The following is a 27658-nucleotide window of genomic DNA, read 5'->3' as shown; positions in this document are numbered from 1 at the left end:
GTTAAGTAAAGTGCATACAGTAAAGACAGACTTATAAAATAATACTGTAAAAGCATTGATATGGTTTCTGAGCCATATGATACTTTAAAATGGATAAAATAGATACATACATATATACATTTGACTAATCATACTCAACTGGTGCTTCTAACCACGCCTACCCCAGTGTACCTGACCTAAGCCTAATACGTGGGCGGGAGTAGATAAGTAGCAGTTTAAGTTAAGTTTGTTTGCCAAGGGACTGATTCGAGAATTCTCTGCAAGGGGTTATTCAGTTCTGTACCCGAGATCTAGAATGATGGAGGGCTGGTATCTTTTATCCCAGGTCTTGATATTCCAGCTGCCTGCGAGGGCTGCTTGGAAGCGCCGGAGCTGGATTTCTCAGCAGGAGAAAGGCAGCGTCTCGTTCTCAGCGCGTCAGGAAGGCGGGGCAGCGCCTGTGGGCTTCGCTCTCTGCTGGGCTCCTCGGCACGTCTCGCTGCTCCGATCTCGTCACCACCGCATGTGTTTGCTTAAGGCAATGTCGGTAATATTTATACCTGAAAGGTGCCGAGATTGACGTAAGAATGGACATATATACGTCAATAAGGATGTCATATGAACGGGCTCGTTCGCACATTCTTTTGCTGAAGTTCTCGGTGAAATCAAAACAATGGTTATGGGAATTTCCCAGGTCGCTGTAGGTTTGATTTGTTTTGAGAACTCCGTATGCCTTATCAGGGGCTGGAGGAATATCGCTAGTCTAATTAGATGGCATGCGTTATGACCTAATCAGATAACGCGCTTCTGTGCCGTGGTGTGGCTTAATCAGATAACGGTTTTTGCACCGTTAGATGGCTGCTAGTTAATTATTAACCAAACCAGGGTCAGGAATAGGGGAATCGATACAGTACCTATAGGAATACATCACAGGAGGATGCCACCACCACGGTGGCGGTGGCATCCTAATTGCAGGAGTGGGACCGCCACACCACTGGTGGCCGGTCCCAGCACCGCTAGGGTAGTCCGCCCACCATCCTAATCGCCCCTAAGTATCTACAGAATATTCTGAATTTCTATGTTAAATATGTGCACAGGATGTGCAAAATTGCCCTTCAACACCACTTGCCGAACTCAATTCCACACTCCCAAATGAAACACGATGAAGGTGGGTCAGTACTGGCTCAAGGGCACTTATCATGCTGGGCACTGGTTCAGAGCCAGCACATAGGAAACGGTATCACCAAGTGTTTTGTTACTGCCTCTCCCTCAAAGAGCGAAGCTTTATCTCACAGATGGTGACATGTTTCTTCAAAGACTGCAAAAGCAAACTTCAACGATTTAAAAAGGTCAGGCAGCATCATATACAGGTAAGGGAGTCAAGAAGACAAATTGAATGCTATTCTAAAGTAGGGGATTCTTACCTCCTCCATTCTGATGACAAAGGTACGGAAACCTCCAAACGTTACCAAGTCCCACGGAGAAGCCAACCTGGGCAAGGATGTACTGCAGTTTACTGCTCCATGCTGGGCGAATAGGGGTCTCTTCGGGCAGGAGGCCCAGGCTGGACTCCCCCACCGTGATGTCGTCAAGTTGCGATTTAGACTTTTCCATCAGTTAATGGTGGCGTGAGAAGCTGGTCACTTGAGCTTCAAAGCCAGTCATTGAAGGAAGACATGCACATTTTAAATCCAGGAAATGGAAAGCCTGGAAAAAAGAAGTGAAAAATGTTTAAAGAAATGCGAGTGAAACCACAGACTGACTGAAAATCAAAAGAGAACATTCAAGGGGAGGAGAAGAGAAGAAGAGGAACGTATTAGGAACCAGACAGATACGAAATCACCTGAGTGGTATGGGGAGTAAAAAACCTTTTACATATTTTCCATTGCAAATAAAATAATGCTATCTGCATGATCCCTTGACGATGCCAGCTTTTGAGGTACACTATGAACCACATGACACTGACTCTTCCAGAACCAAGGCAAACTAGAAAAAACTAGATTGATGGATCTTCCAAGCTTAAGGTGCTGTGTGGTGCATTACAAGAATATTCTGGCCCTGATTTAGAGTTTGGCTGACAGGTTACTCCATCGCTAACGTGACAGATATCCTGTCCGCCATATGACAAGTGCATTATATCCAACAGAAAGTTTGTGACACAGTAACCTGTCCGCCGAAATCTACATCAGGCCCTTTGTCTTATCTTTATTGTTCAACACTTGCATGTGGTCATTAGCTCGAGTTATTTAATCACACCAACTTCAATCACAATTGTACTCTGAAGAAATCACAATGTTCCTCACCCATATTTATTTTGTGGATTTGAATGGATGCTTCCGAATAGGAAATGATACAGGACTATAGTTTAAAAAAATAATAAATGAATTTGCCTAGCAGAGCACCCTGGGACCCCCCCACCACTCTCAACACAAACAGAAACAAGCATTTACAACGCAAGGTTTCGCCTCTGCAAACGTTAGAGCTATTGGCATTGTAAATGACAAAATTGTAATTTATGTGTTGGTTTTGAAAACCGATAAATAAATAGCATTGTCATTTACAATGCCAATAGCTTAATCTCTCGCAAATGCGAGACCTATTGCATTTGCACCCACACACACACACACACACACAGAGCCACACACGCACAGAGCCACACACACACACACACACACAGCCACACACAGAGCCACACACACACAGAGCCACACACACACACAGAGCCACACACACACACAGAGCGCCACACACACACAGAGCGCCACACACACACAGAGCCATATAAAAAGCCATACACACACACACACACACACACACACACACAGCCACACATACACAGAGCCCCAGAGCATAATTCCAAGAGCCAATGTAGTTTAAAACTTAAATGTGAAGAAGCATCCGGGACACCGTTGAGGCGCTGACAGCTCATTTGCTATTGTGCGCCCGGGGGTCCATCACTGGGTGCTGAGGTAAACACCCTGCGTCACGAGGCGGTCAGAGACTTAAAAAAATCCCCACTACTCCCAGGCCCACCCTTCCTTACGTAATGTGAATAATAACCTGGAATGTATGTGTTCTTTGCATTTTATTTCTATGCAGTGCAACCAACTCATTAAACGACTGCATCCTGTGCACAATTCAAATCTTTTCACACGGAGAGGGGGGACATGACTTACCCCCTTGGTAATGCGTGCCTGTAGCAGACAAGTGATAGGAAGTGGTGCTGAGAGCAGAAAGCAGGGCAGGAGGATTATTTCCCTGCGTGCATTGCTGCAGCGGATAGGTGATAGGGAGTGGTGCTGAGAGCAGAAAGCAGGGCAGGAGGATTTTTTCCCTGCGTGAATTGCTGCAGATGATGGGTGATAGGGAGTGGTGTTGGGGGCAAAAAGCAGGGCAGTGGGGCTTATTTCCCTGCATGCATTGCTGCAGCTGACAGGTTATAAGGAGTGGTGCTGAGTGCAAAAAAGCAAGGCAGGGAGCTTATTTCCCTGCATGCATTACTGGAACTGACAGGTTATAGGGAGTGGTGTCGAGGACATAAAGCAGGGCAAGGGGCTTATTTCCCTGCATGCATTGCTTCATCTGCAGGTTATAGGGAGTGGTGCTGAGGGCAGAATGCAGGGCAGGGGGCTTATTTCCATGCATTCACTGCTGCAGCTGACAGGTGATAAGGAGTTGTGGTAAAGGCATAAAGCAGGACAGGGGGCTTATGTTCCTGCATGCATTGCTGCAGCTGACAGGTTATAGGTAGTGGTGCTGAGGGCAGAAAGCAGGACAAGGGGCTTATTTCTCTGCATGCACTGCTGCAGCTGACAGGTGATAGGGAGGTGCTGAGGGCAGAAAGAGGGGCAGGGGGCTTATTTCCCTTCATGCACTGCTGCAGCTGACAGGTGATAGGGAGTGGTGGTAAGGGTAGAAAGCAGAGGGGGGGGGGGAGGACTGCTGCCCCTACATGCATGGCTGCAGCAGGCAGGGGCGGCGGAGTGCTGCTCAAAGCCCGAGGTACCGGCAGACGAGGCGCTGCCACCATCTGCGTGACTGAAGGGGACGGGGCCAGCGGCGAGGAGCTGGGCAGTGGTATACTGTGGAGGTGTATACCGAGGGGGCGGTATACTAAGAGAACCGTGGGGCCTCTTCCTTCTTCCTTCATCAAAATACATTGCCCTCAGCGACGGCTCAGTGGGCAGGAATAGGACGTGACACGGCAGTGTGCACAAGGGGCCGTGACACGGAGATGTGTATGGAGGGTCCGTGGCACTGAAGTGTGTATGGATGGGCCGGGATACGGAGGGTTAACATGCTGAGAGTTCCTACTTCGAGGGGGCTGTTCTGCGGCCGCTGTCCTGCCTCAAAGACAAGTGCAACAGCTTGGCAGGCTGGAAAGTGTAGGAGCAAAGCTCAACATATACGTGGGAGAAACGAGTGTTCTGGGCGCTATACTAAAAGCATGCCTATTGAAAGGCGGTATGCGAAGATGCGCTGAAAGTGTTTAATGATATGCTACGGCACATCTCATTATGCGCGTAATACACAGCATCACATTAAACATTAAGCATTAGGCAGTATACGAAGGGACTTCGTTTTTCGAGGCGGTATACTGAGGCTGGTGTAACAAAGGGTTGTATGTTGGGAGGGGGTATACTCAGAGGGTGGGATGGCGAGGTGGTGCCACGCAGAGTATAGTGAGTGTTGTATACTCAGGGCGCTATGTTACGAGTATAACGAGAGGCGCTATACTAAAGGCCGTATAGTGATCGAGGGTGTAGTAACGTGTGAGGAGGCACGGTGTAAGACGGCATGGCATTGATGCGGGGTATGCCATGAAGCAGAGCAGTGAGGGGTGGCATATATAGAGGCGGGATTGTGACGGTCTCCTCTGGCGATGTATACTATATGCTCCGAGGGACAGTACACGAAGAGTGCTGTGAGAAGGGGTGTGTTGGGGGCTTGAAGGGGCGGTTTGCTGAGGGCCCATATACTGGATTGGGGAGGATGGCTTGTACACAGCCTACGCCAGTGACGGGAGAAGGCGCAGCAGAGCGCGGGGCATCTGGGGACAGGGGCGGGCGGCGGAGTCCGGTGACGGGAGGCGTGGGGGGTTGGTGGCTGGGCAGAGAGAGCCCAGGCGTGGACTCGGGGCTACAGAAAGCGAGAGGGCTCATCCGACTGATACCCTTGTATTTTTCTGTAGCACTGCATGCGTTTCACGTCGGCAACATTGCGCTTGCACGTCATATTTCACATTCCCATGTAAGGTAGGGGGGACCAAGGCACAGTCACTGAGTGCTGTCACCACCGAGAAGAGACGGCAACCAGTGACTGTGCACCGTCTCTAGACCGCCGCCCCTTCAGTGCGGTAACTGATCCCTTTAGAGCCCACCATTCATTCACTCAGTGAGACAGCGTGTTCCTCATTAGACTGCCCGATTAAGACATAGGGAATGGAAACAAACTGCATCCATGCCCTACCCTAATTCAATAAACAAGCACCAAGCATAAATTAACATATTCAAAGATCTATGGTCTAACCTGGTCAGGGCTGGACGTTAAATGCCCCTACCTGTGCAATCAACCTCGTCTTACTCCTTTTTTCTTAACTAGCAACCAATTTCAAGCATCAATCCCACACTCTAAAGCAATATCTAACTTGCACTATACAATCACCATGTCCTCCAAACAAACATTTGGTTGACCTTCACACTCAAATGTTACCAACTAAACAGGAAATATGCGGTGAATGCTCTGAAGTAGTCATGAGGTGACATCCCAGCACTATATAAAAATGCTATCTTTTTTGGTCCACTTTTACCTCCCCTTTACCTTTCCTCTCTCCAATCTTGCCTGACCCATCCCTCCTAACCATGCTCCCTCAACCTCATTACAAGGTTTATCTCTGGGAGCAGATATTTCTGTATAGTGTGCAGTGTTACAATGTGGCTCCTCTTCCAATCTAGAAGATCAGGACCATCAATTTATTATGTATTTAGCCTCCACCACCTCTTGGCACAGATAGGTTTTACCATACCAAACTACCTTAAACTGTGCCGGTTAATCTAAACAAGCATTTACAATGCAAAAGGTCTCGGGTCAATTAAGTTTGAGCTATTGGCATTGCTAAATATTGCAATACCAACTGCAACAAAAGTCTATAAATTGTAGGCCAATTTTTTTTTTATTTTTTTGTAGCAATGGTGGCATGCTGCGCTTTAGATGAATATGTTTAAAAGTAAAGTGCGCCATACTGCGATTGCTACAATAGTTAATTGTGGATGCATTAACAATTGATGTGTGCACTGATGGCTGGTGGTGTGTGTGCCTGTAGAAATGGTGCACTGATGGCTGGTGGTGTGTGCCTGGTGGAAGTGTGCACTGCCGGCTGGTGGTGTGTGTGCCTGGTGGAAGTGTGCACTGACGGCTGGTGGTGTGTGTGTGCCTGGTGAAAGCATGCACTGACATCTGGTGGTGTGTGCCTGGTGGAAGCCTGCACTGACGACTGGTGGTGTTTGGGCCTGGTAAAAGCGTGCACTGACGGCTGGTGGGGTTTGTGCCCGGTGAAAGCATGCACTGACGACTGATGGTGTCTGTGCCTGGTGAAAGTGTGCCCTGATGGTGTGGTTGTGTGTGTGTGTGTGTGTGTGGTTGTGTGTGTGGTTGTATTTGTGGTTTTGTGTTTAGTTGTGTGTGTAGTTGTGTGTGTGGTTGTGTGTGTGGTTGTGTGTGTGGTTGTGTGTGCCCCGTGCAACAGGGAGTGTCAGTTTAACAACCATGATACCAGCCCCACCACCCTCGGGGCAGTGAAGGGAGGGCCCAGGCTCTGCCTCCTGCAGGTCTCCGAGCAATCAATGGATCTGCACAGGACAACTGTGGTCTGTCCTGCCAAGGAGGTGACAACTACAACTTTGTTCACTCTGAAAGGGGCCAATGATTGGATGAGCAGAGATGCACAGAAGTGACCTCTCTTTACTGTTTAACACTGTGCACATCCGTGTAATTAAATGGAATCCTAGACCAGTGGGCGAAGAGCATAAAAAGTATGGTGATTCTGTGCGCAAAGGGGGTGGGGTCAACGGCATGGTTAAGAAAACAAAACATTCCGCTACTTTTTCATTCTTTCACCTACATGTATCTTCATATAAAATGAGACACAGCTTAAAAGAACAAGAGTTGGTGTTAATAAATAGTTTTTTTTACAGAAATGCGGCTTACGAACGCCTATTGTACATAATAAATTTTCTCCTAAAGCCATCTGTTTCAGTTTCAACAATAACGACCGCTTTCGCGATCGCTATTGTAAACAAGTTTCTCCCATCAGCAAGGGCGTTTGAGGAAAGAATGTCCAGAGCAGTTGGGGAACGCAAAACGTTTCGTAAGTTTTTCGGTTTTCACAAACCTCTACGCAATCTAAAATACTTGAAACTGTTGACGACTTATTCACTTCCTGAGCAAGATGGGATTAAAAAACATTCAAAAAACGAGAACAGTGATGCCTAAGATATTTCTTCACAGGCAACAACATATGTTGCTCATGGGGAATTAAAAATAACTAAATGGGAAATTACATTAATGTTAATACCCTTTCACATACACGGCTGTGCACCATAGACGGTACTACAATTGGGAATGTACAAAACTTTGCCAAGAGTACTCCTGGAAACGATGATGGATTCAACAGGAATATTCTTGGAAACATTTTTAAATCCCAATACTTAGTAAATCTGTACACATACGGTGCAAAACTGCGGGTGCAGATTCACAAATTGTTTGTGAAACAGGCCCCGTACCACGCACGGCCCAAGTAACAGTGCCCTGTGAGACGTAATATTTATTGTTCCACAGAGCAGGAGCTATCCAGACAACCTGAGTTTCACTCACCTGTGGTAAATCCGCAGTGTCCGAAAGGGCTGCCAGTACCCGCTTGGGACACCAACATGTCCAGTCCCATAAAGTGCGGCTTCACCATGGCCCCGGCACCATCAGCCTAGCAACGCCCCTCAGCCCTGAAAGCCAACACCCGTCTCGCTGATTGGCGGGTTTTGCTTTCAAAAGCTAACATTAGGCTCCGTACTTCATTGGCTGGAACGAGAGCAGGCGCTTGGAAGCGAAGACGTTGTATGACATCAGCATCGCTGTCAAATCGAAAGCGGAACGCCCCAAGTGTTAGGCGAACCTGCATCCTTACTGCGGCCATAAAGAGCTCCAACCCCCACCGCGCAGGGATTATAAAACTGAAAAGCACATAGGAGCGCTCAGCCCTGGTGGACAGAGCTGCTTGCAGGGGAAGGACAGCTCGGTCACAGCGCCAACAAGCACGTCCATGGCCCATGAGCTGGGATACAACGGACAGCGGGAGGGGGGCGTAAACTAAAGGAACGCATGAGCAGCGCTAGCGTGGGAACAGGAAAGTAAACAGATCAGCGCTAGCGTGCTGCTTCCGGAGCAATCGAGGGTTCTCTTTCGGTGCAAGTCAAAATGACTGAGCACTATTTTAAAGATAATTGCGCTGAATAACCGGAAGTCACTTATCGGCTAAAGAGCCAATAATAAGTCCGCTTACAAATAAAAAGCCAAAGTTAACCAATGGCAAGCAGCAAGAAATAACGAAGCAATAGGTGGAGTTTCAGCACCCATATAGACTACTAGATGTCTCGGAGAGAGACAGCGCATGCGCGCTGCCTAGCCGAGCAGGGTTGGGGAATTCCTATCTCTCGACGCCCGAGACATCTAGATTTCTTAGGAGGGCAAGAGGTTTTAATTTGCATTTTGTCCAAAGGACAAGTAGACAGTTTTATAGTAATACGATACACAGCTGTTCAACCCTGTAGGTCACAGTCAGTAAATAAGTTGCTCTGAGCAGTTTATTGGCAGTGAAAGGGTCAATGCAAAAATGCAAAAGCTGGGGCCTGCACTTTAATTTCCCCAGAGCAGAACAACAAAATGATAAAGCAGAGCTCAAAGTTGGAGCCAGCTCGATAAGCTCCTGTGGCTTCCAGGCCCACCCCTGGTCCTTTTATTTTCTTCAAGCATGAGACACACATCGAGCTTCTGCAGCTACAGTACACTCGCAGCAATGGCATGCAAGAGGCTGCTTTTTGTGCCTCTTGGCCCCTTGCTCTGACTTGAACTGTATGACCCCTGACTTGTATTGTCTGCTCCACTCCTGGGCCTCATAGGGCTCCAATATCCCTGCTCATCTTCAACTCAATTTGATTTCCCTTCTCATGCACCCCCTCCTTGGCACTTTGCGTGTTCTGTACACCTTATGTTACACCCGGTGCCTGAACCTGCTAACCCCACCACTCCACCCTGCGCTGCACTCTGACATCTCTGACCCGCTCCCCTTGGCCTCTCATATCTTACTTCATTGAGGGCTTACATTAAAGCTCATTAGTTTCCCCATGGGCTTTCATGAGGCGTAAGGCCACCCCCAATTCTGTCCTTGCACTAGGCCTCTCATCTCACTTTGTGCCTGCACCAGGGGCATTGTGAACACACCGCTGTAGCAAATACAGCAGCTGTAGAGTTTTTGAGGGACCTCTTCAGTCTGCAGGTCCGCAGACAAAGGCCCATAATGGACGTGAAAGGGTGGGTGGGAGAGTGAGTGAATGGGTGGATGAATAGATGCATGGATGAAAAGTGAAAGAGTAGATGGATAGATGCATGTATGAATAAGTGAAAGGGTGGATGTACAGATGCATGGATGAATACATGCAAGAGTGGATGCATACATTAATGAGTGAAAGGGTGAATGGATAGATGCATGTATGTATGAATAAGTGAAAGGCTGGTTGGATAGTTGGATGAATGAGTGGAGTGAAAGGGTGGATGTTTAGATGCATAAATGAATGAAAGGGTGGATGGATAGGTGCATGGATGAAAGAGTGGATGGATAGATGCATGTCTGAATAAGTGAAAGGGTGGATGTATAGATGCATGGATGAATACGTGCAAAAGTGGATGATAGATGCATACATTAATGAGTGAAAGGGTGAATGGATGCATGGATGAATAAGTGAAAGGCTGGATGGATAGACGGATGAATGAGTGGAGTGAAAGGGTAGATACATGGATGAATGAGTGGATGGATGTAAGGATGTATGTTTGAAAGAATGGTAGGATAAGTGCAAGGGTGAATGAAGGGATGGGGTGTAGATGAGTGAAAAGGAGGATGGATGGATGAGTGAAAGAATAGATGAATATGAGTGAAGAGGAGGATGTGTGGAGTGAAAGGATGGATGGATGAGCAAAAGGATGGATGAGTGAAAGGAAGGCGGGATGGATCAGTTGGATCGATAGGTTTGGAGATGGCAGGATAGGTTTGAACAGGGGCTTCGTGTACGCCCCACTTTAGCAGCTACAGTAGTGGTGGAGCGCTTGATGGGCCTTTTCTGTCTGCAGCTCGGCAGACAAAGATTCGTCATTAATGTGAAAGGATGAATGGATGTGTGGGAGAAAGGATGAGTGAGTAAAAGTGTGGCTGGCTAGATGGATGGATGGATGAATGAGTGACCGGGATGGTTGAGTGACCGGGATGGTGGTTACAGGGTGTGAGGATTAGAGAGCGAAAGGATGGAAGAGTGTAAAGGATTAATGGATGGATGAGTGGAAGGATGGATGGGTCGAAGGGTGGGTGGAAGGATGAGTGAAAGGGAGGGTGGATAGATGAGTGAAAGGGAGGGTGTATGGATGAGCAAAAGGATGGATGGATGGATGGTTGAAATGGATAGGTTTGGAGATGGATAGGTAGGTTTGGAAATGGATGAGCGGATGGACTGACGGACGAACAGATTGGTGAAAGGCTAATGGATAAAAGAATGAATGGGTGCCAATGTAAAGGTGAAATGCTAGATATCAGTGGGTGAAAGGATGAATGGATAGATGCTTAGATGGAAGAGACAAGAGAGCTATTCTGGTGAGGATCCAATGACTTTTTTCACTTGCTTGGTATCATAAGAACTTTGGATCAACGTTATTTTAATTTTCTGGTTACTCACTTGGCCTACACTATGCTCCTTTCTCTACCTTGGGATTATCAGGTAGGCGTGGTGCTATATGCAAGCGCGTTCTTACTATACCGCTAGTATTTGGTCTCATAAAGGTCATATTGCCATAGAAATTCCTGGCACTGAACAAAACTACTTTGTAAAAGTAAAAGAGCAGAATGCTGTGACACACAATGAAGCCAGCTCACAGATAGGAAGAGATAGCATTTTAATAAAAACACATGGTCTAGGTTAACTCAGATTTAATTAGGGGCTCAAATGTTAAAGTCACAACAGTGCACCGATGATATATGTCTTTGTATTAATGCAGATTTACGTTTTTCATGAATTCACATGAATTTCCGTAAGTAGGCCAGGAAACCGTAATCCTAGAAAATATTTGTGAATTGCATCTCAGCATGAGCAAATAGGAATATGCCCCAACGGAAATCTGTTGCCTGTTTACAAGTTCACTTTTTCTCCAACTACATTTTTCCCAGCCATGGAAGAAACTTTACTTCTGCCATTGTCAGGGGTAAATTGCCGACCTTTCTCAGTATGGGAAAAGCTGGTGAAAAACTCCAAAATTCAAATCCTTCAACAGTAATAGCCTACATAACCAGAGAGGCTATTATCAGAGCTTGTCTATAAAGAGATTGCAGCCATTATTTGACGGCGCACTACATGGTACCAGAGGGACAAGTGGATTTTGTTACAGGACATGTAGATTTATGAAGCTACTTGTCCCATGGACAAGTACATATTTCATAAAATTCCACACCCCTTCCGAGACCTAAAAACAGAAGTACAAATAGTTCCTGCATTGGTTTAACACACTTGGGTAGAACCCTCCACCTAAGCTCAACTGTTAAGTAGCAAAAATCAGTCTAGCAAAGAATTTAAAGTTTTCAAACATAATTGGAGACGAAGGCTGAGCGCTAGCATAGATTTACTGGTGTAAAATAAAATTGCCAACATAAATCAGAATGAGGCATGGATATTTCGGGATTCCTCCCTGTGTATATTTTCTCAGAAGCGGGAATCTATGAGCTGGTGAAAAATAAAAATTTAATTTTTTTAATACGTTTTATACAGCGCCAGCTAGACCCGAAGGTATCAGAGCGCTTTAAATAAAAATGAAAAATAGAATAACGTAGCTTTATATACGATGCTGGACACATAGGGGCCAATTAGTATGTCGGGCAGATCGCCACCGCCCAACAATAACCTCCGCCCGCATCCCATTTCCCCCCGCCATATTAAGATGGCAGGGAGGAGCCCAGCGGACGGGAAGACAGTCCGCCAGTTTTCCGCTGGTAGGCAATGCAGTGGTGATCCGCCCGACAATAATCTCTGCCCGCATCCCATTTCCCGCCGCCATATTAAGATGGGGGGGGGGACCCCGGCAGACGGGAAGACCATCCGCCAGTTTTGGACTAGAGATTGTACTACCATCTTGAAATCATCGGAGGGAATGACTGGTTTAATTTTCTTTTCACATTCCGAAGGTAGTTTAAACTTTAAATGTATGTGCCAGTCAAAGATCAACCTTTCTCACACATACTCGACAATCAAACATGTTTGACCATTTTTTAAATTGTTCGGCGTAATACAGGTGATCATAGTTTACAAAGAAAGAAGCTTGAAGGGTCACTTGTTTTTGCAAGACAGCAGGGGTTTGAGGGCTTTATAGGATTTCTAACTTTAAGTTTCAGTCGTTATGAGGCTAGTTGGAAAGGAGAGAAGGGCTTCTTCAATGAGTATGGTGCGATCTTGAATGGGATGAATAACATTCTTCAGTACTGCCCTGTAAAATAGAGCGAGTAACTAATGTAAACATCACAGAAAGTTTAAAAACGTATTAAAAAATCGACATAAAACAGTTTATTTTCTAACTTCTGTGGTAATTACCAAATTAAAAATGATAAAATGTCACGTGATTTAGGCAAAATCAAGGAGGAGTGTCCACCAGGGTCCTCTTGGCTGTGTCAAATGGATGCTTTGGCTTCTAGATTTATGGGATAACAATCTGTCAGCTTCTTCCTCTATGACAGGGGTGGCCCAAACATATACAAAACAGTCGGGGATAGACAGACGAACAAACATACAATACAGATAAACGTACACACACACACACACATTATGTGCAGCAATTCTGGGCCTCCAAGACTGCAAACCAGAAAGATTCAAACTCTACCATAAACAAATGCACACCTCAAACCACAGCGCATCCCAAGCGTATGCCCACTCCAAAGCTAAATATCCATTTACTATGCACTCCAATTAGGTGTGAAACCTATGACTGTGCAAACCAGGAAAGCCCAGCCCAAAAAGAGGCATCCTTCACATTTCAAGACTTATAAGATTCTGAAAATCCCAGCACTGGGTATCCTAAGACCAATCATACAAAGACTTCACACTACTGGACTGAATCCCACAAGCTCATGTGCTCTTCAAAACCAAGAGAATCCTATAACTAGGTATCAGTCGAATGGCTGCATAGACAAACACACGTTTCATGACTGTAAGACAAGACAGTGCGTCCCCATTTATTACACAACACAATACTAGTCATAACAATATCCTACGAATTGCATGACTGGACATCACCAGTATACGCACCGTGGTGTGTGGTGGTGTGGTGTGGTGTGGTGTGGTGTGTGTGTGTGCGCACGCGCTGCATGGCCATCTTGGGATGATTTTCCTTACGCTTTTTGAAAATGTATTCCCATAAATAAGGCTGTTGTGCATAAGTACGATCCATGGGCATCATGAAATACTTTTTCATAAGGCTTTAGAAATAGCACTCCAATATGGCCGTGCTGTGGGAAAAAGACAACCCTGGCACAGCTAACAGGTCTGAATCCCGTATCTGAGGCAGGAGGCAGGGATCATCTCTTCCTCTTCATCCCACAACTAGTCTGTCATTCCTCTGGTGCTAGCTTTGCTGACAAAGTTGGTGTGACCAGCCCAGAAGACTATTTCATGAGGACATGACTGGAGGACAAGTCGGAGTCTGAACTGGAGAAGACACTCAGCCTAGGAACCATGAGGGCATGGGAAACCCATCAGACTAGGACTAAGGAACAGAGACAAAAGACTAGCATGACAAAAATATTTTTTCATACAGTGCATCATATCACACTTTTGCCATTACTTAATAAAACAATAGTAAATACACAGCTGTTATTACCCATTGTAAAAGAGCTCAAGGCACCGATCTTGAAAGGATAAAAGGCTGAGTTTATATGGATAAAACTGAAATTCATGATCTGCAGTTCAAAAAAGAAGGCGATTTGCAGGCACTTAACACAGTGGGCCTTCTTGCTTGGAAGTCTAGGTCCGCCCAAACAAGTGATTGTGCCTTTCTAGCTCATATCCCTGTTGTTTTCACCAAAAAGATACCCAGCACATGGTCCCAAGTGAAAGGAGTGCTGGGCCTATCGCTAGCTACACTGAGCATAAAAATCAACCATGTCCTCCCTGCCATTGAGTGACTTCCTCTGACTTCCTGGGGCACCTTTGGCATCCTTTCTGAGCCTAAAAGGAAGGCCAGAAACCTCCTCCATGCAAACAGCCTTGTGGCGCCTTCCATTGTGTAGGACCATTTGCGCTGAACTCGGGATTGTTTGCACCCGTGTTCTGAGTGATAGCATTTGGTAGATTCATATGAATACTTTTCGGTGCCTTGGAATCCAGTGAGTGCCACCTTGTCCTCGGGTGCCATTACATCTGTAAAACGTAAATCACACAGGGAATCACATAGGAATCACACAGGAAGTTGTGGAAGATCCTTGACGCCTTCTCCTTCTCATATGACCCTCCGTGAAAATATACTCAATCCCCACAATGTAATACTTATAAAATGCTATATTTGCCGTGTTACTCCTATACTGTATTGTGTTTTCCACCATTCCACCTATGAAATGTGTATTTCCTTGATACACTTGTACTGTATAGTATTTTTATTACTAGCTGTAAGATAACTATGCTTGGCTTTCCACCTACCTGTATGTCACTATAGCTTCACTGCGTTCACCGTGGAAAGGCACTTGAGTAACTTGTTGTTGTTTTCTATTACTTTGTATTTCTTATAATTTGTCAGTACTCTCTTTTTCGTTTCTGGTTATCATCTGCCACCATTATGTTTAACATCACTATTGTGTTTACCATTATTTATTTGTTTATTTCTTGAAAATGTCATTAAGATGATTTAAACACAAAAAACATCTGTAAAACGTGACCACGTTCTATCATTTGACAGAGAAAAATTATACTTGCAGACGTCTTAGAGTATACCCACGGTTGTTATCTTATTTTCAGCACCAGTGACATGGACGGTGATGGCAACTCTTTAATCTGGATGACCACTAAGAACCAAATGCTTACTGGCTCTGGTTTAATGGATAAATCCTTGTGAATCCTTTTTCAGAACTCCTTTGACAGCTAGAGCACCCCTAGTTTGGATGGGCCTGCTTTCCAGTTAGGGTGGTAAGTTTTGGCTTTTGGTGCTCGAGAACACCTTAGCAGCCACTCTAGTAGCTCTTATTTTGTTGCATTTATCCGCTCACAATGCATGCGAACGAGGGGAAAGGTCAGATGTGCAGAAATCCATGGTTGGCCTTTGCTACACTGACTGGGGCTCCCCTTTATGAAAGGTTTTGCCTTACACACCCTGACATCCCTGAAGGCTTCCATAGCATCAGCCATAGGATGGCACAGATCATGGACTCTTATGTTAAATAGACATAGGGTTTTGTTTCTAAGCAGTATAAAATTGTTTGAGGTTCTATCCCTTGGCACCAGAAGGAACTAAGGTGTTAAAACATTGTGGTTTGCTTAAGAGACAAACATTGTAATAGTGCTATGTGCCTCTATGGTACAAATAGGTGCATTATTGATAGCTTAGACTGGACACATTTTTGTTTATTATTGGATTGTTACTGTACCATCAAGTACCTGAGTTTCACACGTACCACCACCTCAGAAAGCCTGGACTGCTTGATAATGCCACATGTGCGGAGTCAAGTATGGAATCAGATTAGCCAAGACCTACAGCACTAGCGGAAAACCTTAGTGCCCATCACAACCATCTCACAGTAGCTATGAGCTGCCCAGGATCTGTAGTCCTGTAGTCCTACTGACCCGAGCCGGTACTGCCCCATCAACAGTATGGCAGCTCTGCTTAAAAGTGGCTGTACTGGCCTTTTATGGGTATCCAGGTTCCACTGACCCGAGCCAGTACTGCCCCATTAACAGTATGGAAGCCCTGCTGAGATGTGGCAGAACTGGCCTATTATGGGTATCCAAGGCCCACTGACCCAGGCCAGTACTGCACCATTAACAGTATGGAAGCCCTGCTGAGATGTGGCAGAACTGGCCTATTATGGGTATCCAAACCCTTCTGACCCGAGCCAGTACGGTCCCATTAACAGTATGACAGCCCTGGTAAAAAGCACAGAAGATGCTGCCCGATTAAAAGTCTCGACAAAATTGAAAGCTTGTCACAAGGGATGAGCTATGTTCAATTAATGTATCTCATTATATACCATATTAGGATTTTAAAACAAGCAGCAGCAGGACAATATACAAACCTAGAGTAATGTTTAATACCTCAAGGTCAACAACTTAATCATTTTTCAAGCATTATAGAATAAATGAATAGCAACGGTTGCCCCAATTAGAGCGTGCAGATAGAAAAAGTATAGTGTTGAAGTGTGTGGGATTAAGAAAGAAAGGAATTCACAGAGAATATTTGTGACATAAAATATTCAAAACAATTTTACATCCATAACAGACAAAGAATCAATTCATCGTACTGTTCAACCTGGCCAACAGAATGACGTTTCGACTTGTCTTTATGGCCTGTCGGTCATTTAAGCCTGGGCCATACGAGTCTTCATCAGGACAGAACATAGGGAGGCAACCAAGGGTAGTAGATGACCCCTTCCAGGGGGTGGTGCTTGATTCCACGTCCCAAAAGGTTTTCTTCTAACCTAAAAATTCAGGAGAGATGAAATTACTCCATGAAGAGGTAGGCGCAGTCCTATTCACACAAATGGCACTTGTGGTGATCCATATATCTTCACAAGTAAGTCGAAGGTATATACTTTTCCTTAAAAGATCAACCTGATCTGGCTCCAAATTAGTGGTTTATGAGTCAACTCTAATGTTACAGCGACCTGCGTGCCAAATTACGGCAAGTTTAAGTCTCCACCTTGTACTTAATTCACCAGGCAAAGTCAAGACATTACAATTCCACAGACTGCATCGGATATTTACCGAAACATGGTTACTGTTCTGTCTTGCGAGTTAGTCACATAACAAGGTCAAGGGACACGAGGTCGGGGCACCGTGTTGCCCCAGGCTGCATCGATTCTTAAAACTAGCTCACATCGGGTCAGGCGATGTCTCCCAGTCACCGGATTCCGGTAAATATCCGATGCAGTCTGTGGAATTGTATTGTCTTGACTTCGCCTGGTGAATTAAGTACAAGGTGGAGACTTAAACTTGCCGTAATTTGGCACGCAGGTCGCTGTAACATTAGAGTTGACGCATAAACCACTAATTTGGAGCCAGATCAGGTTGATCTTTTAAGGAAAAGTATATACCTTCGACTTACTTGTGAAGATATATGGATCACCACAAGTGCCATTTGTGTGAATAGGACTGCGCCTACCTCTTCATGGAGTACTTTCATCTCTCCTGAATTTTTAGGTTAGAAGAAAACCTTTTGGGACGTGGAATCAAGCACCACCCCTGGAAGGGGTCATCTACTACCCTTGGTTGCCTCCCTATTTTCTGTCCTGATGAAGACTCGCATGGCCCAGGCTTAAATGACCGACAGGCCATAAAGACGAGTCGAAACGTCATTCTGTTGGCCAGGTTGAACAGTACGATGAATTGATTCTTTGTCTGTTATGGATGTAAAATTGTTTTGAATATTTTATGTCACAAATATTCCCTGTGAATTTCTTTCTTTCTTAATCCCACACACTTCAACACTATACTTTTTCTATCTGCACACTCTAATTGGGGCAACCGTTGCTATTTATTTATTCTATAATGCTTGAAAAATGATTAAGTTGTTGACCTTGAGGTATTAAACATTACTCTAGGTTTGTATATTGTCCTGCTGCTGCTTGTTTTAAAATCCTAATATGGTATATAATGAGATACATTAATTGAACATAGCTGATCCCTTGTGACAAGCTTTCAATTTTGTCGAAACTAAAAACCACTGATTAATTCAGGCATCAAATATAGAGGTCTTGGACCATTTTTCTATATCGTATGTAACCCAGGTCCAGTACCTTTTTGGGTCACCCCATTACTTTAATGGTCGATTAGAAGTCTAGCAGGTCTTCTAGGAACAACTGGTACAGTTCTATCGGGAGTAAAGCAGCCTTAATAGAAGTGTTACTACTGACTAACCTATAATATTAAAAGTATAGCAACCTTGCTAAGAAAGGACAAAGTCGAGCTGCACATACCTTACATATATTTGTACATCTGTACTTTATATGTTTTTACTATTTTGTACGTAACTACTAGTACTACAAAAAGTGAACCTTAAGATACAATAGACCTCCTTACTCTCACACCAAGGCCATTCAGTGTACGACTGTGAGTAAACCTTTGTCTAGGAGGTAACACTCGGCTCTACTCAAACAAGTCTCCTACCTGCAAGCATGCGGTTTCCACAGGTCAATTTCTATGTAAGATTAGTCAATTACTGTGCAGCTGACAAACGTGGGCACTTAACAGACATTGCATGTATAATACTACATACACAATAGCAATTAAAATTGAAGAAAGGCTCCAGTAAATGCCTTTTCCACGAATAAACGGAGTCTGACAAAGAATTTTTCATGGAATTTGCTCCATTGACGATGTACATACCTTAACTCCCACTGACTACAGAAAAACGCCCAGGTGCTCACGTTAAACTGCAAGGAGTGGCTTTGCTTTGGGCTGTTGGGAAAACCCGTCAGCTTCACTGAATGTTAGTCGTACTCACAACTCCCTCCTCATTGTGGCCTGGGGAAACAGTGTCTAAGGTTTCTTCTTCTCAGATCTGCGCACATGACCTTCACAAGACACCCAGCTCCAGTAACTACGAGGAACTTGGCAACACAGGTTTCTTCACCTTCACAAATGCACCCACATGACCTCTACAAGACATTCAGCACTTATAGTCGAAAACGAGCATCAAGATTTTCCCCTCCTAGTGGCTGCGCACATATGAACTCGACACCACAACAAGTTGATAAATCGGAAATCCAGGGTCTCCATCGCGATGGCTGGGCACATGATCTCCACGCCATGCCCTGTCGGTAGGGTATAAGGAACTGAGCAGCACAGGTTCCCTGTAGACCGCAAAACCATAAGCAGGCAGTAGGTTTAAAGCAAGCACTGGCAAAGCCACCAGGTCTCACCTTTCAAACGTTAGTGCGGAGATGTTGGCCCTTTCCAATGCTTATTTGTAAAATAGTGTTAAATAAAGTAAGGGGATAAACATTTCTAAATACCGGGGGAAAAGTAAACACGTCTTATGGTATTTCAAACCTGTACATTGAATTTAATGTGTTCAATCTTTATGAATGATATAGGTTATTTTTCAAGTACTTTTTACTAAGGAAACTAAGCAGAATTTAAAAAGAATAATGAAATGTCAGAATGTAAAGGGAACCGCTTGCCAAGGGCTAAATAACTTTCCAAAGGATTCAGCAATTTGGTCCTCTGCAGTAGCCCATGGAGTAGATTTATGGGCCTCCAGGGAAGTGTAATACCAAGTACACCTTCTGCCTCAAGCGCTTGTGATTGAGTACAGCAGATTGCTCCTCCCCAGTGCCATAAAAGCTTTCCTTTGTCAAAGAGGTGTAATATGGTAAATGCAGGAGATAAAACAAAATCAACCCTAGAAGTCTGCTTTTCAGTCCTACCTCACCCAAGAAATTCCGGTTGGTGCGCTTTTACAAAGAAACTCAGAGGGGTGGGAAGCAACACAACTTGTTGGGTTGGGGGGAGGGGATTGGTGTGGAAAGGGCGTGCAGGGGAGGAGGCTGGATGTACCTTGGAGGCAGAGGGGCACAACTAGGAGAAAGCTATACAATACTTGGACTCTCATGGAGTGCTGAATGAAAAATAAAAAAAGTTCCCTAACAGTGAGCAGACAAGTGAGACAGCGACACAGTGAGCTTAGGGATGAGGAGGGAGAAGTACACATGAGCCAGAGCAAACACCCATGAAAATTAGAGCAAACAGTGCACGGGGTGGGTTTTTGGGGGAGAGAGAGCGGAAAACACGAGTGGGAAATCTGGAAAAAAGCACATGTACTCTGATGAGTGCCTAAACAAAAATAAACAAGCATTTGCAATGCAATAGGTCTCGCATTAGGAAAGTTTGAGCTATTGGTATTGTAAATGATAAATATTTTATTTATGTGTTGGTTTTGAAAATAGCCAAATTAATAGCTTTGTCATTTACAATGGCAATAGTTTTAACTTTCGCAAACGTGACACCTATAGCATTTCTAATGCAATATGTGTTGTATTTACATGACTTAGATGTATTATTATTACAAATAACAATGGCTTTTATTTTAGTTAATAATTAATACTTAAATAAAAGTTATTGTACTTTATAATGGCAATAGCTTAAACTTTTGTAAATAACTTTTGGGAAGAATATGTTCAGTGTATTTTATTGTGATGAAAATCCAAGAACAGAAGTGAAATATTAACATCTTTTTGTGACATTTGTAATAAATCGTGAAACATTGAGAGAACATATTAGAGCCAGTTGTTGTTGAATGGTTGCACAGAGTGATGCTGTTGCGTTCAGTGGAGCGGAGTGATGCTGTAGCGTTGAGTGGTGCTGAGTGATGCTGTGGCGTTGAGTGATGCTGTGGCGTTGAGTGATGCTGTGGCATTGAGTGATGCTGTGGCATTGAGTGATGCTGTGGCATTGATGGATGCTGTGGCATTGATGGATGCTGTGGCATTGAGTGGTGCTGTGGCATTGAGTGGTGCTGTGGCGTTGAGTGGTGCTGTGGCGTTGAGTGGTGCTGTGGCGTTGAGTGGTGCTGTGGCGTTGAGTGGTGCTGTGGCGTTGAGTGGTGCTGTGGCGTTGTGGGGTGCTGTGGCGTTGTGGGGTGCTGTGGCGTTGTGGGGTGCTGTGGCGTTGTGGGGTGCTGAGTGATTCTGTGGCATTGAGTGATGCTGTGGCATTGAGTGGTGCTGTGGCGTTGATGGATGCTGTGCGCTGAGTGGTGCTGTGGCATTGAGTGGTGCTGTGGCATTGAGTGGTGCTGTGGCATTGAGTGGTGCTGTGGCATTGAGTGGTGCGGTGACATTGAGTGGTGCGGTGGCATTGAGTGGTGCTGTGGCGTTGTGGGGTGCTGAGTGATTCTGTGGTTCTGAGTGGTGCTGTGGCGTGGAGTGGTGCTGTGGCGTGGAGTGGTGCTGTGGCGTGGAGTGGTGCTGTGGCGTGGAGTGGTGCTGTGGCGTTGAGTGATCCTGTGGCGTTGAGTGATGCTGTGTATGGTAGCGCATTTATTCTGAGGTCTAATACCTAAATACCTGGCACTCACGGTATGATAACATTGTTTAGCATTACAGTTTCATTTACATAGAGTGTATTACCTCTGACCGGGCTTTGAAGCAAGTGCTGCTTTTAGGGTTGTTTCGTGGTCTAACATTTCTGTACATCATTTTCATAATTTTCCCCTGGGCTATTTTTATAATGGAATAGAGAGAGACACACACACAATGTGTAAGTGTTTGGCTGGTTGAGAGAATGAGTCCACTTCTGGAGGTAGGTACTGTTAGGGTGTATACACAGTGGTGGCTGTAATGTTTAAATGTGAAATGAGGTGGGGCCTAAATACATACCTTGAACTGGACAAAGTGAATGAGCGAGCCCAACTCTTTCAAAGGGGGGTTGGATGGCTCTCCCCGAATACATTTTGAAAACATAGTGTACAAATGAGTACATTCAACAGTACATTTTGCACAAGGGAAGCCACCAGGAACTTGGCGGCCATAGATTGATGCACTATAACTAGTCACAGGCCATTTGCTGGAGCCAACTTTTAGCAGCGTCTGCCTGTTTAGACATCTCACCTAGAGCACATTTTATCAACTCAACTCTGGTGTAGTCTGCGGTAAACACGGTCAGATCCCTTGGCGGTCGCACTGCCCCCACACATATCCTTTAAAGCGGCCTGTGTCACTGCAAGCAGTGCGTTTGCAGGACTTTGCAATTTAGTGTTTATTCAGCAAAACTAATTGGAACCTAAAATCCCTTTGCTAAAGGTTAAACATTCAAATATGTATTGCAGATCATGACTGACTTCATCCACTTAATAGATGAAAGTCTTAAGAATATATTAGGTAAATGAAAATGGAGAACTTTCTTGAAAGTAGAGATGCATGAAGGGTTGCACACACGACTGAGCGCAGGCATCTTTAATACTCATTTATTTTTTCACGTGTGTTACACTTTTCAATTTTGTCCTCACAAAATAAATCCATCTCACAGTGTAAATCTTGCGGCCAAACTACACTGTAAAATACTTTCTACCTGTCTTGCACAACGAAATGGGATGTTTTCATTAAATTGCCTTGGCCTTAATGCTAAATATGGAAACACGAGCCCCCTTAAGACGGGCATCATATCATTCAAATGAGATGTTCGACTTGTGAGGGCGAGCCTTTGATTCTTACTGTAGGCGTTTTAATTTTATCCAAATGACTGGTGCGGGTGAGGCAAGCAAAACTTGGGAACAGCTGAAATGTCCCGACGCTTAATCCCTTATTACTAAATTCTACTCACTGCATGCACAGACAGCTATCCTCCTAGCACATCAGACTGTAATAATAATAAATCACTTCCGAAATGAAAATTATTTCTTTCAAAGAAATGTTATTTTCGCCTTAGACTTGCCCTTGACCGAGGTAATCGGAAGAAAAGAGGTGCATGGGTTTATTTACCTTTTACGGAGACTTGCGATTGTCGCTTTGAATGAAGGCAGTACATGCAACAGAGATGACTCCTCTCCACAGTGAGTTCCACAAGTGGCTGGAATCCCTTGGTCATCACAAACACTGTCATTAGCATGCATTGACAAAGTCCCTGTAATGTACCGTTTGCAACCTTTTGTATTTGTTCGCTCACAATTGTCACTTTTGCCTCATGTCACTTAAAGTTTGCTTTTGTAATTGCTTCACTTGTAATTTTCTCCTCCTCTAGTATCAGTTCTGTTCCTATTGTGAGGCACTCTGACGCCTTTGGGTCTTAAAGTCCGCGCTATAGAAAAACGCATTAAATAAATAAATTTAAAAAAAATGACCTGTCCTCGGGCTCGGGTCGCGCGCAGCTGATATTAGACCCGGGTCCTTGTCCGTACTCTCTTACCGCAGCGGGCGGGCACGCGCGCGCTCGCTTAGTGCGTAGGAGGGACGCACTGGTCCTTGTTCTTTCACTTTTGCAGCTGTATAGGAGGCCGAGAGGGGGCACGCGCCGGCAGTCAGTCAGACAGACGGACGGACCGAGCGCCATGGAGCTGCCGCTGCTGCTCACCGCCTGCCTCCTGCTGCTCGGCGGGGCCCGCGCCGACCTCTCCGGTGAGTGCGAGGAAAGAGGGGGGACATCTCACCCCGGGGGGGGGGGGCGGCGGCGAGGGTGTCTCTGTATGTGTGTGTGTGCGTGTATATGCGCTTGTGTGTCTCTGTGTGTGCTCTCGTGTGTGCGTGCGTCTCTGTGTGCGCACGCTCGTGTGTGTGCGTGCGTGCTTGCGCGAAAAGCAGGGGCCGTGGCTGTGTGTGTGTATGCGAGAAATGCATGAGGCTTCCAAGGAGAGAAAGAGGAGACAGGAGATGGTGAACGCGGGCGCGACCTGATTTGATTCCGGCTGCGCATGCCCATCTCCTGTCTCCTTTTCTCTCCTTGGAAGCAGAACCGCCGACAATAGGCTCGCTCTGCGACATGGCTTCGCCATGTGTCGCAGGTGCGAGACCTAAAAAGTAGTTCCCTAAAAGTGAGCAGTGGAAGACAGAGTTTATCCAGTGAAGTGGATGCTCAAGGGGAGGGACAAAGACAAGATGGACCAAAAGAAAACCCACCAAATAAGGAGCAAGCAAACAGGAGTCAAAATAACGCCAATTAATGGTAAGCTATGGGCAGGTTTTAGGCCCTTGCAAGTTCTTGGTAACACTCACCACAGTATGCGGACGAGTAGACAACCTTAAAATTGGGTTTCCAGACTTCTACCAGGCGCTAGACAACGGGACCGCTCCTTGCCTCTCTTCTGGTGGTTTCTAGGTGAAAAAACCTCAGAAGCGTGCCTAAATTAAAGCAGAACTGGAACAGCACGGTTCAGTCCATGAATGTGATGTGGTTATCAAAATTAGAGCTGCCCAATCGCTTATGCTTTTATGAAACCGTGAAAACGTTCATCTTTGACAATCAGTTTAAAGTTCCAAAGTAGCCTAATTATATATGAAAAGAAATACTTTACAGGCAAATAGACCAATATGTGGTGATCTTTGCCTCCCTCTGTTTAATACGCACAGCAAGTGTTTGAAAGATAGCAAAAGTTATTAATGTACTGATGTCGAGTGCTCAAATTAAGGCGAAAAGCAGTCGGGAAAAGAAAATGTCTAGTTTGTGAACTCAAAGAAAGTAAGGAGAGTGTTGGGGGGGGGTAGGGGCGGGATAATAAAAGATAAGTGAAGACAGAAAGTGAACACAAATACACACGCAGGCAGCATAGACACGTGCTCTCCATCCCGCACCACCCTGAAAAGACACCCCATTGTAAATACGGAGTACAGTACTGTCAGAAAATACCTGCATTCTGAAAAGCGTGTAGTAAAAACATATGTGTAAAGATGGCAGAATTATTTTCCAAGACAGAAGGGCATCATGCCTGGAGCTATCTGCCTTTGACAGACCTTTCTGAATCTCAATGCCAAGGGTGGGCTTTTGGTTAGCCCACTTGAAGCATTAGCTTATTATGCTTCTCCTCTTTTAGCCACTGGCTTCCGACATTGACAATCACAGTCTCTCACCTCATTCTATTGGTTTTCTACGGCGGTCTGTATCTCCTTTTACCTCCTATATAGACCTTACAATTCAGTGCATAAGGACTATTTTTACTCCTGTGTCTCTTTTTTACTGCTGCTCATTCTTCCGCTCCCTCCTCTCTTCACATTTCCCACCCTACAATCTTTGTTTTACTTTATGAAAAAAATACATCCCAAAATGGCAGCATATGGATGCACTCTCCTGGGATGCCACTTTAGAAAGTTTTTTGTCATGAAGTAAATCAAAAGGCATTCCACAGTGGTCGTCCGTGTGCTCATGCGAGGTTGCAGTACCAGCCGCCATCTTGGACATTCTTTTGTTACAGTATAACTAAAACACCATTACAAGAGAATGCACAAGGAGACAATGTATTAACCCAGAAGATATAGAGGACCACAAGGCAACAATGGAGCACAGCAGAAAATACACAACCTTCGTGTGCCTGCTGTGATAAGAAGGAGCCAACCACAGCCCTTTACACACAATCTCAGGAGCTGTGGCACAATGTTAAATGCAGGCTTCGATAAGTCACAAGTTTCTTCTGCAGACATTTACTAGAGAGGGAGAGAAACTGGAAAGAGGTGGCCAGACTGGAAACGTTCTACCTATCCAAGACGCAGACAGCTAGAAGAATCCAGATAGAGCAATACGTATCAATTAGGAAACAAGCAGCACTCAAGTCAGAACATCTGCAATATTCTATGCCTAAAATAGTGTATCCTGACAAAGGTAAGATCTCAATATATTACAAGTGAAGTGTCCACACAATGCATTAAGCAGTCAATCAATCTGCAAATACCCATCCTTTACTGGTTTCAATCTTCCTGCTGTCTTCTGAGAGTGATACAAACACCCAGGTGTGGTTTAGTGTACAGTAAACCAATATATGTTGCTCTCCAGGACTCTTAGTCTTCCAAGACTCTCTTCCATAGTGCCCAACTATGCTGGCCACCATTTATACTTTTAATCATCCAGCGGCCTTTCCACACTGCGCAGATATGTTACCCACCAGCTGTAGCCCTAGCAAGGAACTCGTCGGAAAATTAGAATAATCCAATACACTTGAAACGTACCTCTAATCACACCAAGCATGTAAAGTGCACAAATATGACCCATGTTAGAAGAGTTCTTTCCCCCTTTCACCATCCTTCTATTTATACATTCATCGGTTCACCTTTCCATCAACCCAACAGCTTACCCGTGCTTTTGTACATCCATACAACCAAGAATCCTGTTTACTCTTCTCCATCTTACTCTTGTGCCTTCTTGATTCGTGCTCCCTTTCATCCAACCTCTCACCTTCCCCTCCAGCTATGTTTTTACCCTCCTATTCATTCATTCACCCTTCCATCCTACATTTCACCTTTCTTTTCTTGGTTTCCTTTCTTTCATCCACCTTTCCTTACTCCTCCTGTTCTTGCTTTCCCATCCTATCTGTTCATCTATTTTCTTTCTTACTTTGCTCACTCGTACAAATTTGTATCTATTTGTTTCACTCACCGCATTTTCTTCTATTTTAATTATTCCTTTGTCTCCGTTTACTACGGTGCTGTTCAGCTCAAGGCCCACAAAGCCTTTTTTCCTAGTATTCTGCAACTTTTATTTATGACCAGTCATGAAAGGAAGCCCCTGCTTAGGCTGCTAGAATAAGTGTACTTTACGCCAAGGAGCCCTTGCACTACTATTCTTCCACAGCCGTCTTCCACAGAGGCTATCCATCAGTAGTAGCCCTTGGACTCTTAGTCTGCTAAGGATCTCTTAACCAGAGCACAAATATGCTACCCAGCAATAGCATCCCTTGTACTCTCATAATGCCTTATTTCACAGAACACAGCTTTGAAACTCACTGGTAGCAAGCCTTGTACGCTTAGCCTTCTATGGCTATTTCCCAGTGTGCAGATATACGCTCCACTAGCAGTACCCCTTGTATTGTTAGTCTTCCACGGCCCATTCTTACTACAGGGCGCAAGTGGCTGCTGTGATACTTAGGGAACATTGCCTTTCGCCTTCGCTTGTGTGGTAATTAAGAGGTGCAGAAGATTCTATAGGGTTTTTGTTGTGCTATGACAACTGCAGGTGAAAGGAAAGATACATATGTGCCCGTGTTAAAAAGCGTAGCATGAGGGTGGATATTAAAGAGTGCATTACTTGTTTGTAGGACTTGAGGTGTGGTGTCTCCCACAACTTACCCTATCCTATACTTAACCACAGACTTGACTTGATCTAACCTACTTGAGCTGATTTATCTAGTTGCCTTGTTGTTTAAACATTCACTGAGTTGCTGTACCTTGTTATCTCGATGTAATCATGCACTGATGTAAAGCGCTCCGATACCCCAAACTCTAGTGATCCGAGGCTGTGGATGAGAGGATACAAGGGTGAAGTTACAAAGGGGTAAGTTCATATCAAATTTTGTCAACATATAGTTTAACTGTTTTGAGACTGCAGTATTAAATATGGCTGTGGGGTCCTTCTGAATTTCACTTCGGAACGCTGGAAGAGCATTTGTATTGTATGCAACGTTTATATAGTGTCTACTACTCCTATGTAGGCTGGTAAAGCACAAACACTTGCCTACTTGGGTAGCATGCTTCATCATGTAGGGTGTG

General features: G+C 44.9%; 1 protein-coding gene across 4 annotated transcripts in view; it reads right to left on the bottom strand.

The window, feature by feature from the left end:
• The window catches only part of LOC144770579 (sodium-dependent neutral amino acid transporter B(0)AT2-like), a 392280-nt gene that overhangs the window by 104398 nt on the left and 260224 nt on the right, over window positions 1–27658 (bottom strand). For all 4 annotated transcript variants that reach the window (XR_013598931.1, XM_078655228.1, XM_078655229.1 and 1 more), the window contains one exon: window positions 1404–1686. Coding sequence is in view for 3 of the 4 variants with exons in the window: in XM_078655228.1 (XP_078511354.1) it covers window positions 1404–1593 (190 nt within the window). In the remaining variant the exon portion in view is untranslated. The remainder of the gene's footprint in view (window positions 1–1403; window positions 1687–27658) is intronic.

Source organism: Lissotriton helveticus, chromosome 7, assembly GCF_964261635.1.
Source record: "Lissotriton helveticus chromosome 7, aLisHel1.1, whole genome shotgun sequence".
In the NCBI taxonomy this organism is placed as follows: Eukaryota; Metazoa; Chordata; class Amphibia; order Caudata; family Salamandridae; genus Lissotriton; species Lissotriton helveticus.
Note: the sequence above shows the minus strand (reverse complement) of the source record. Positions and strands in the feature narration are given on the sequence as shown.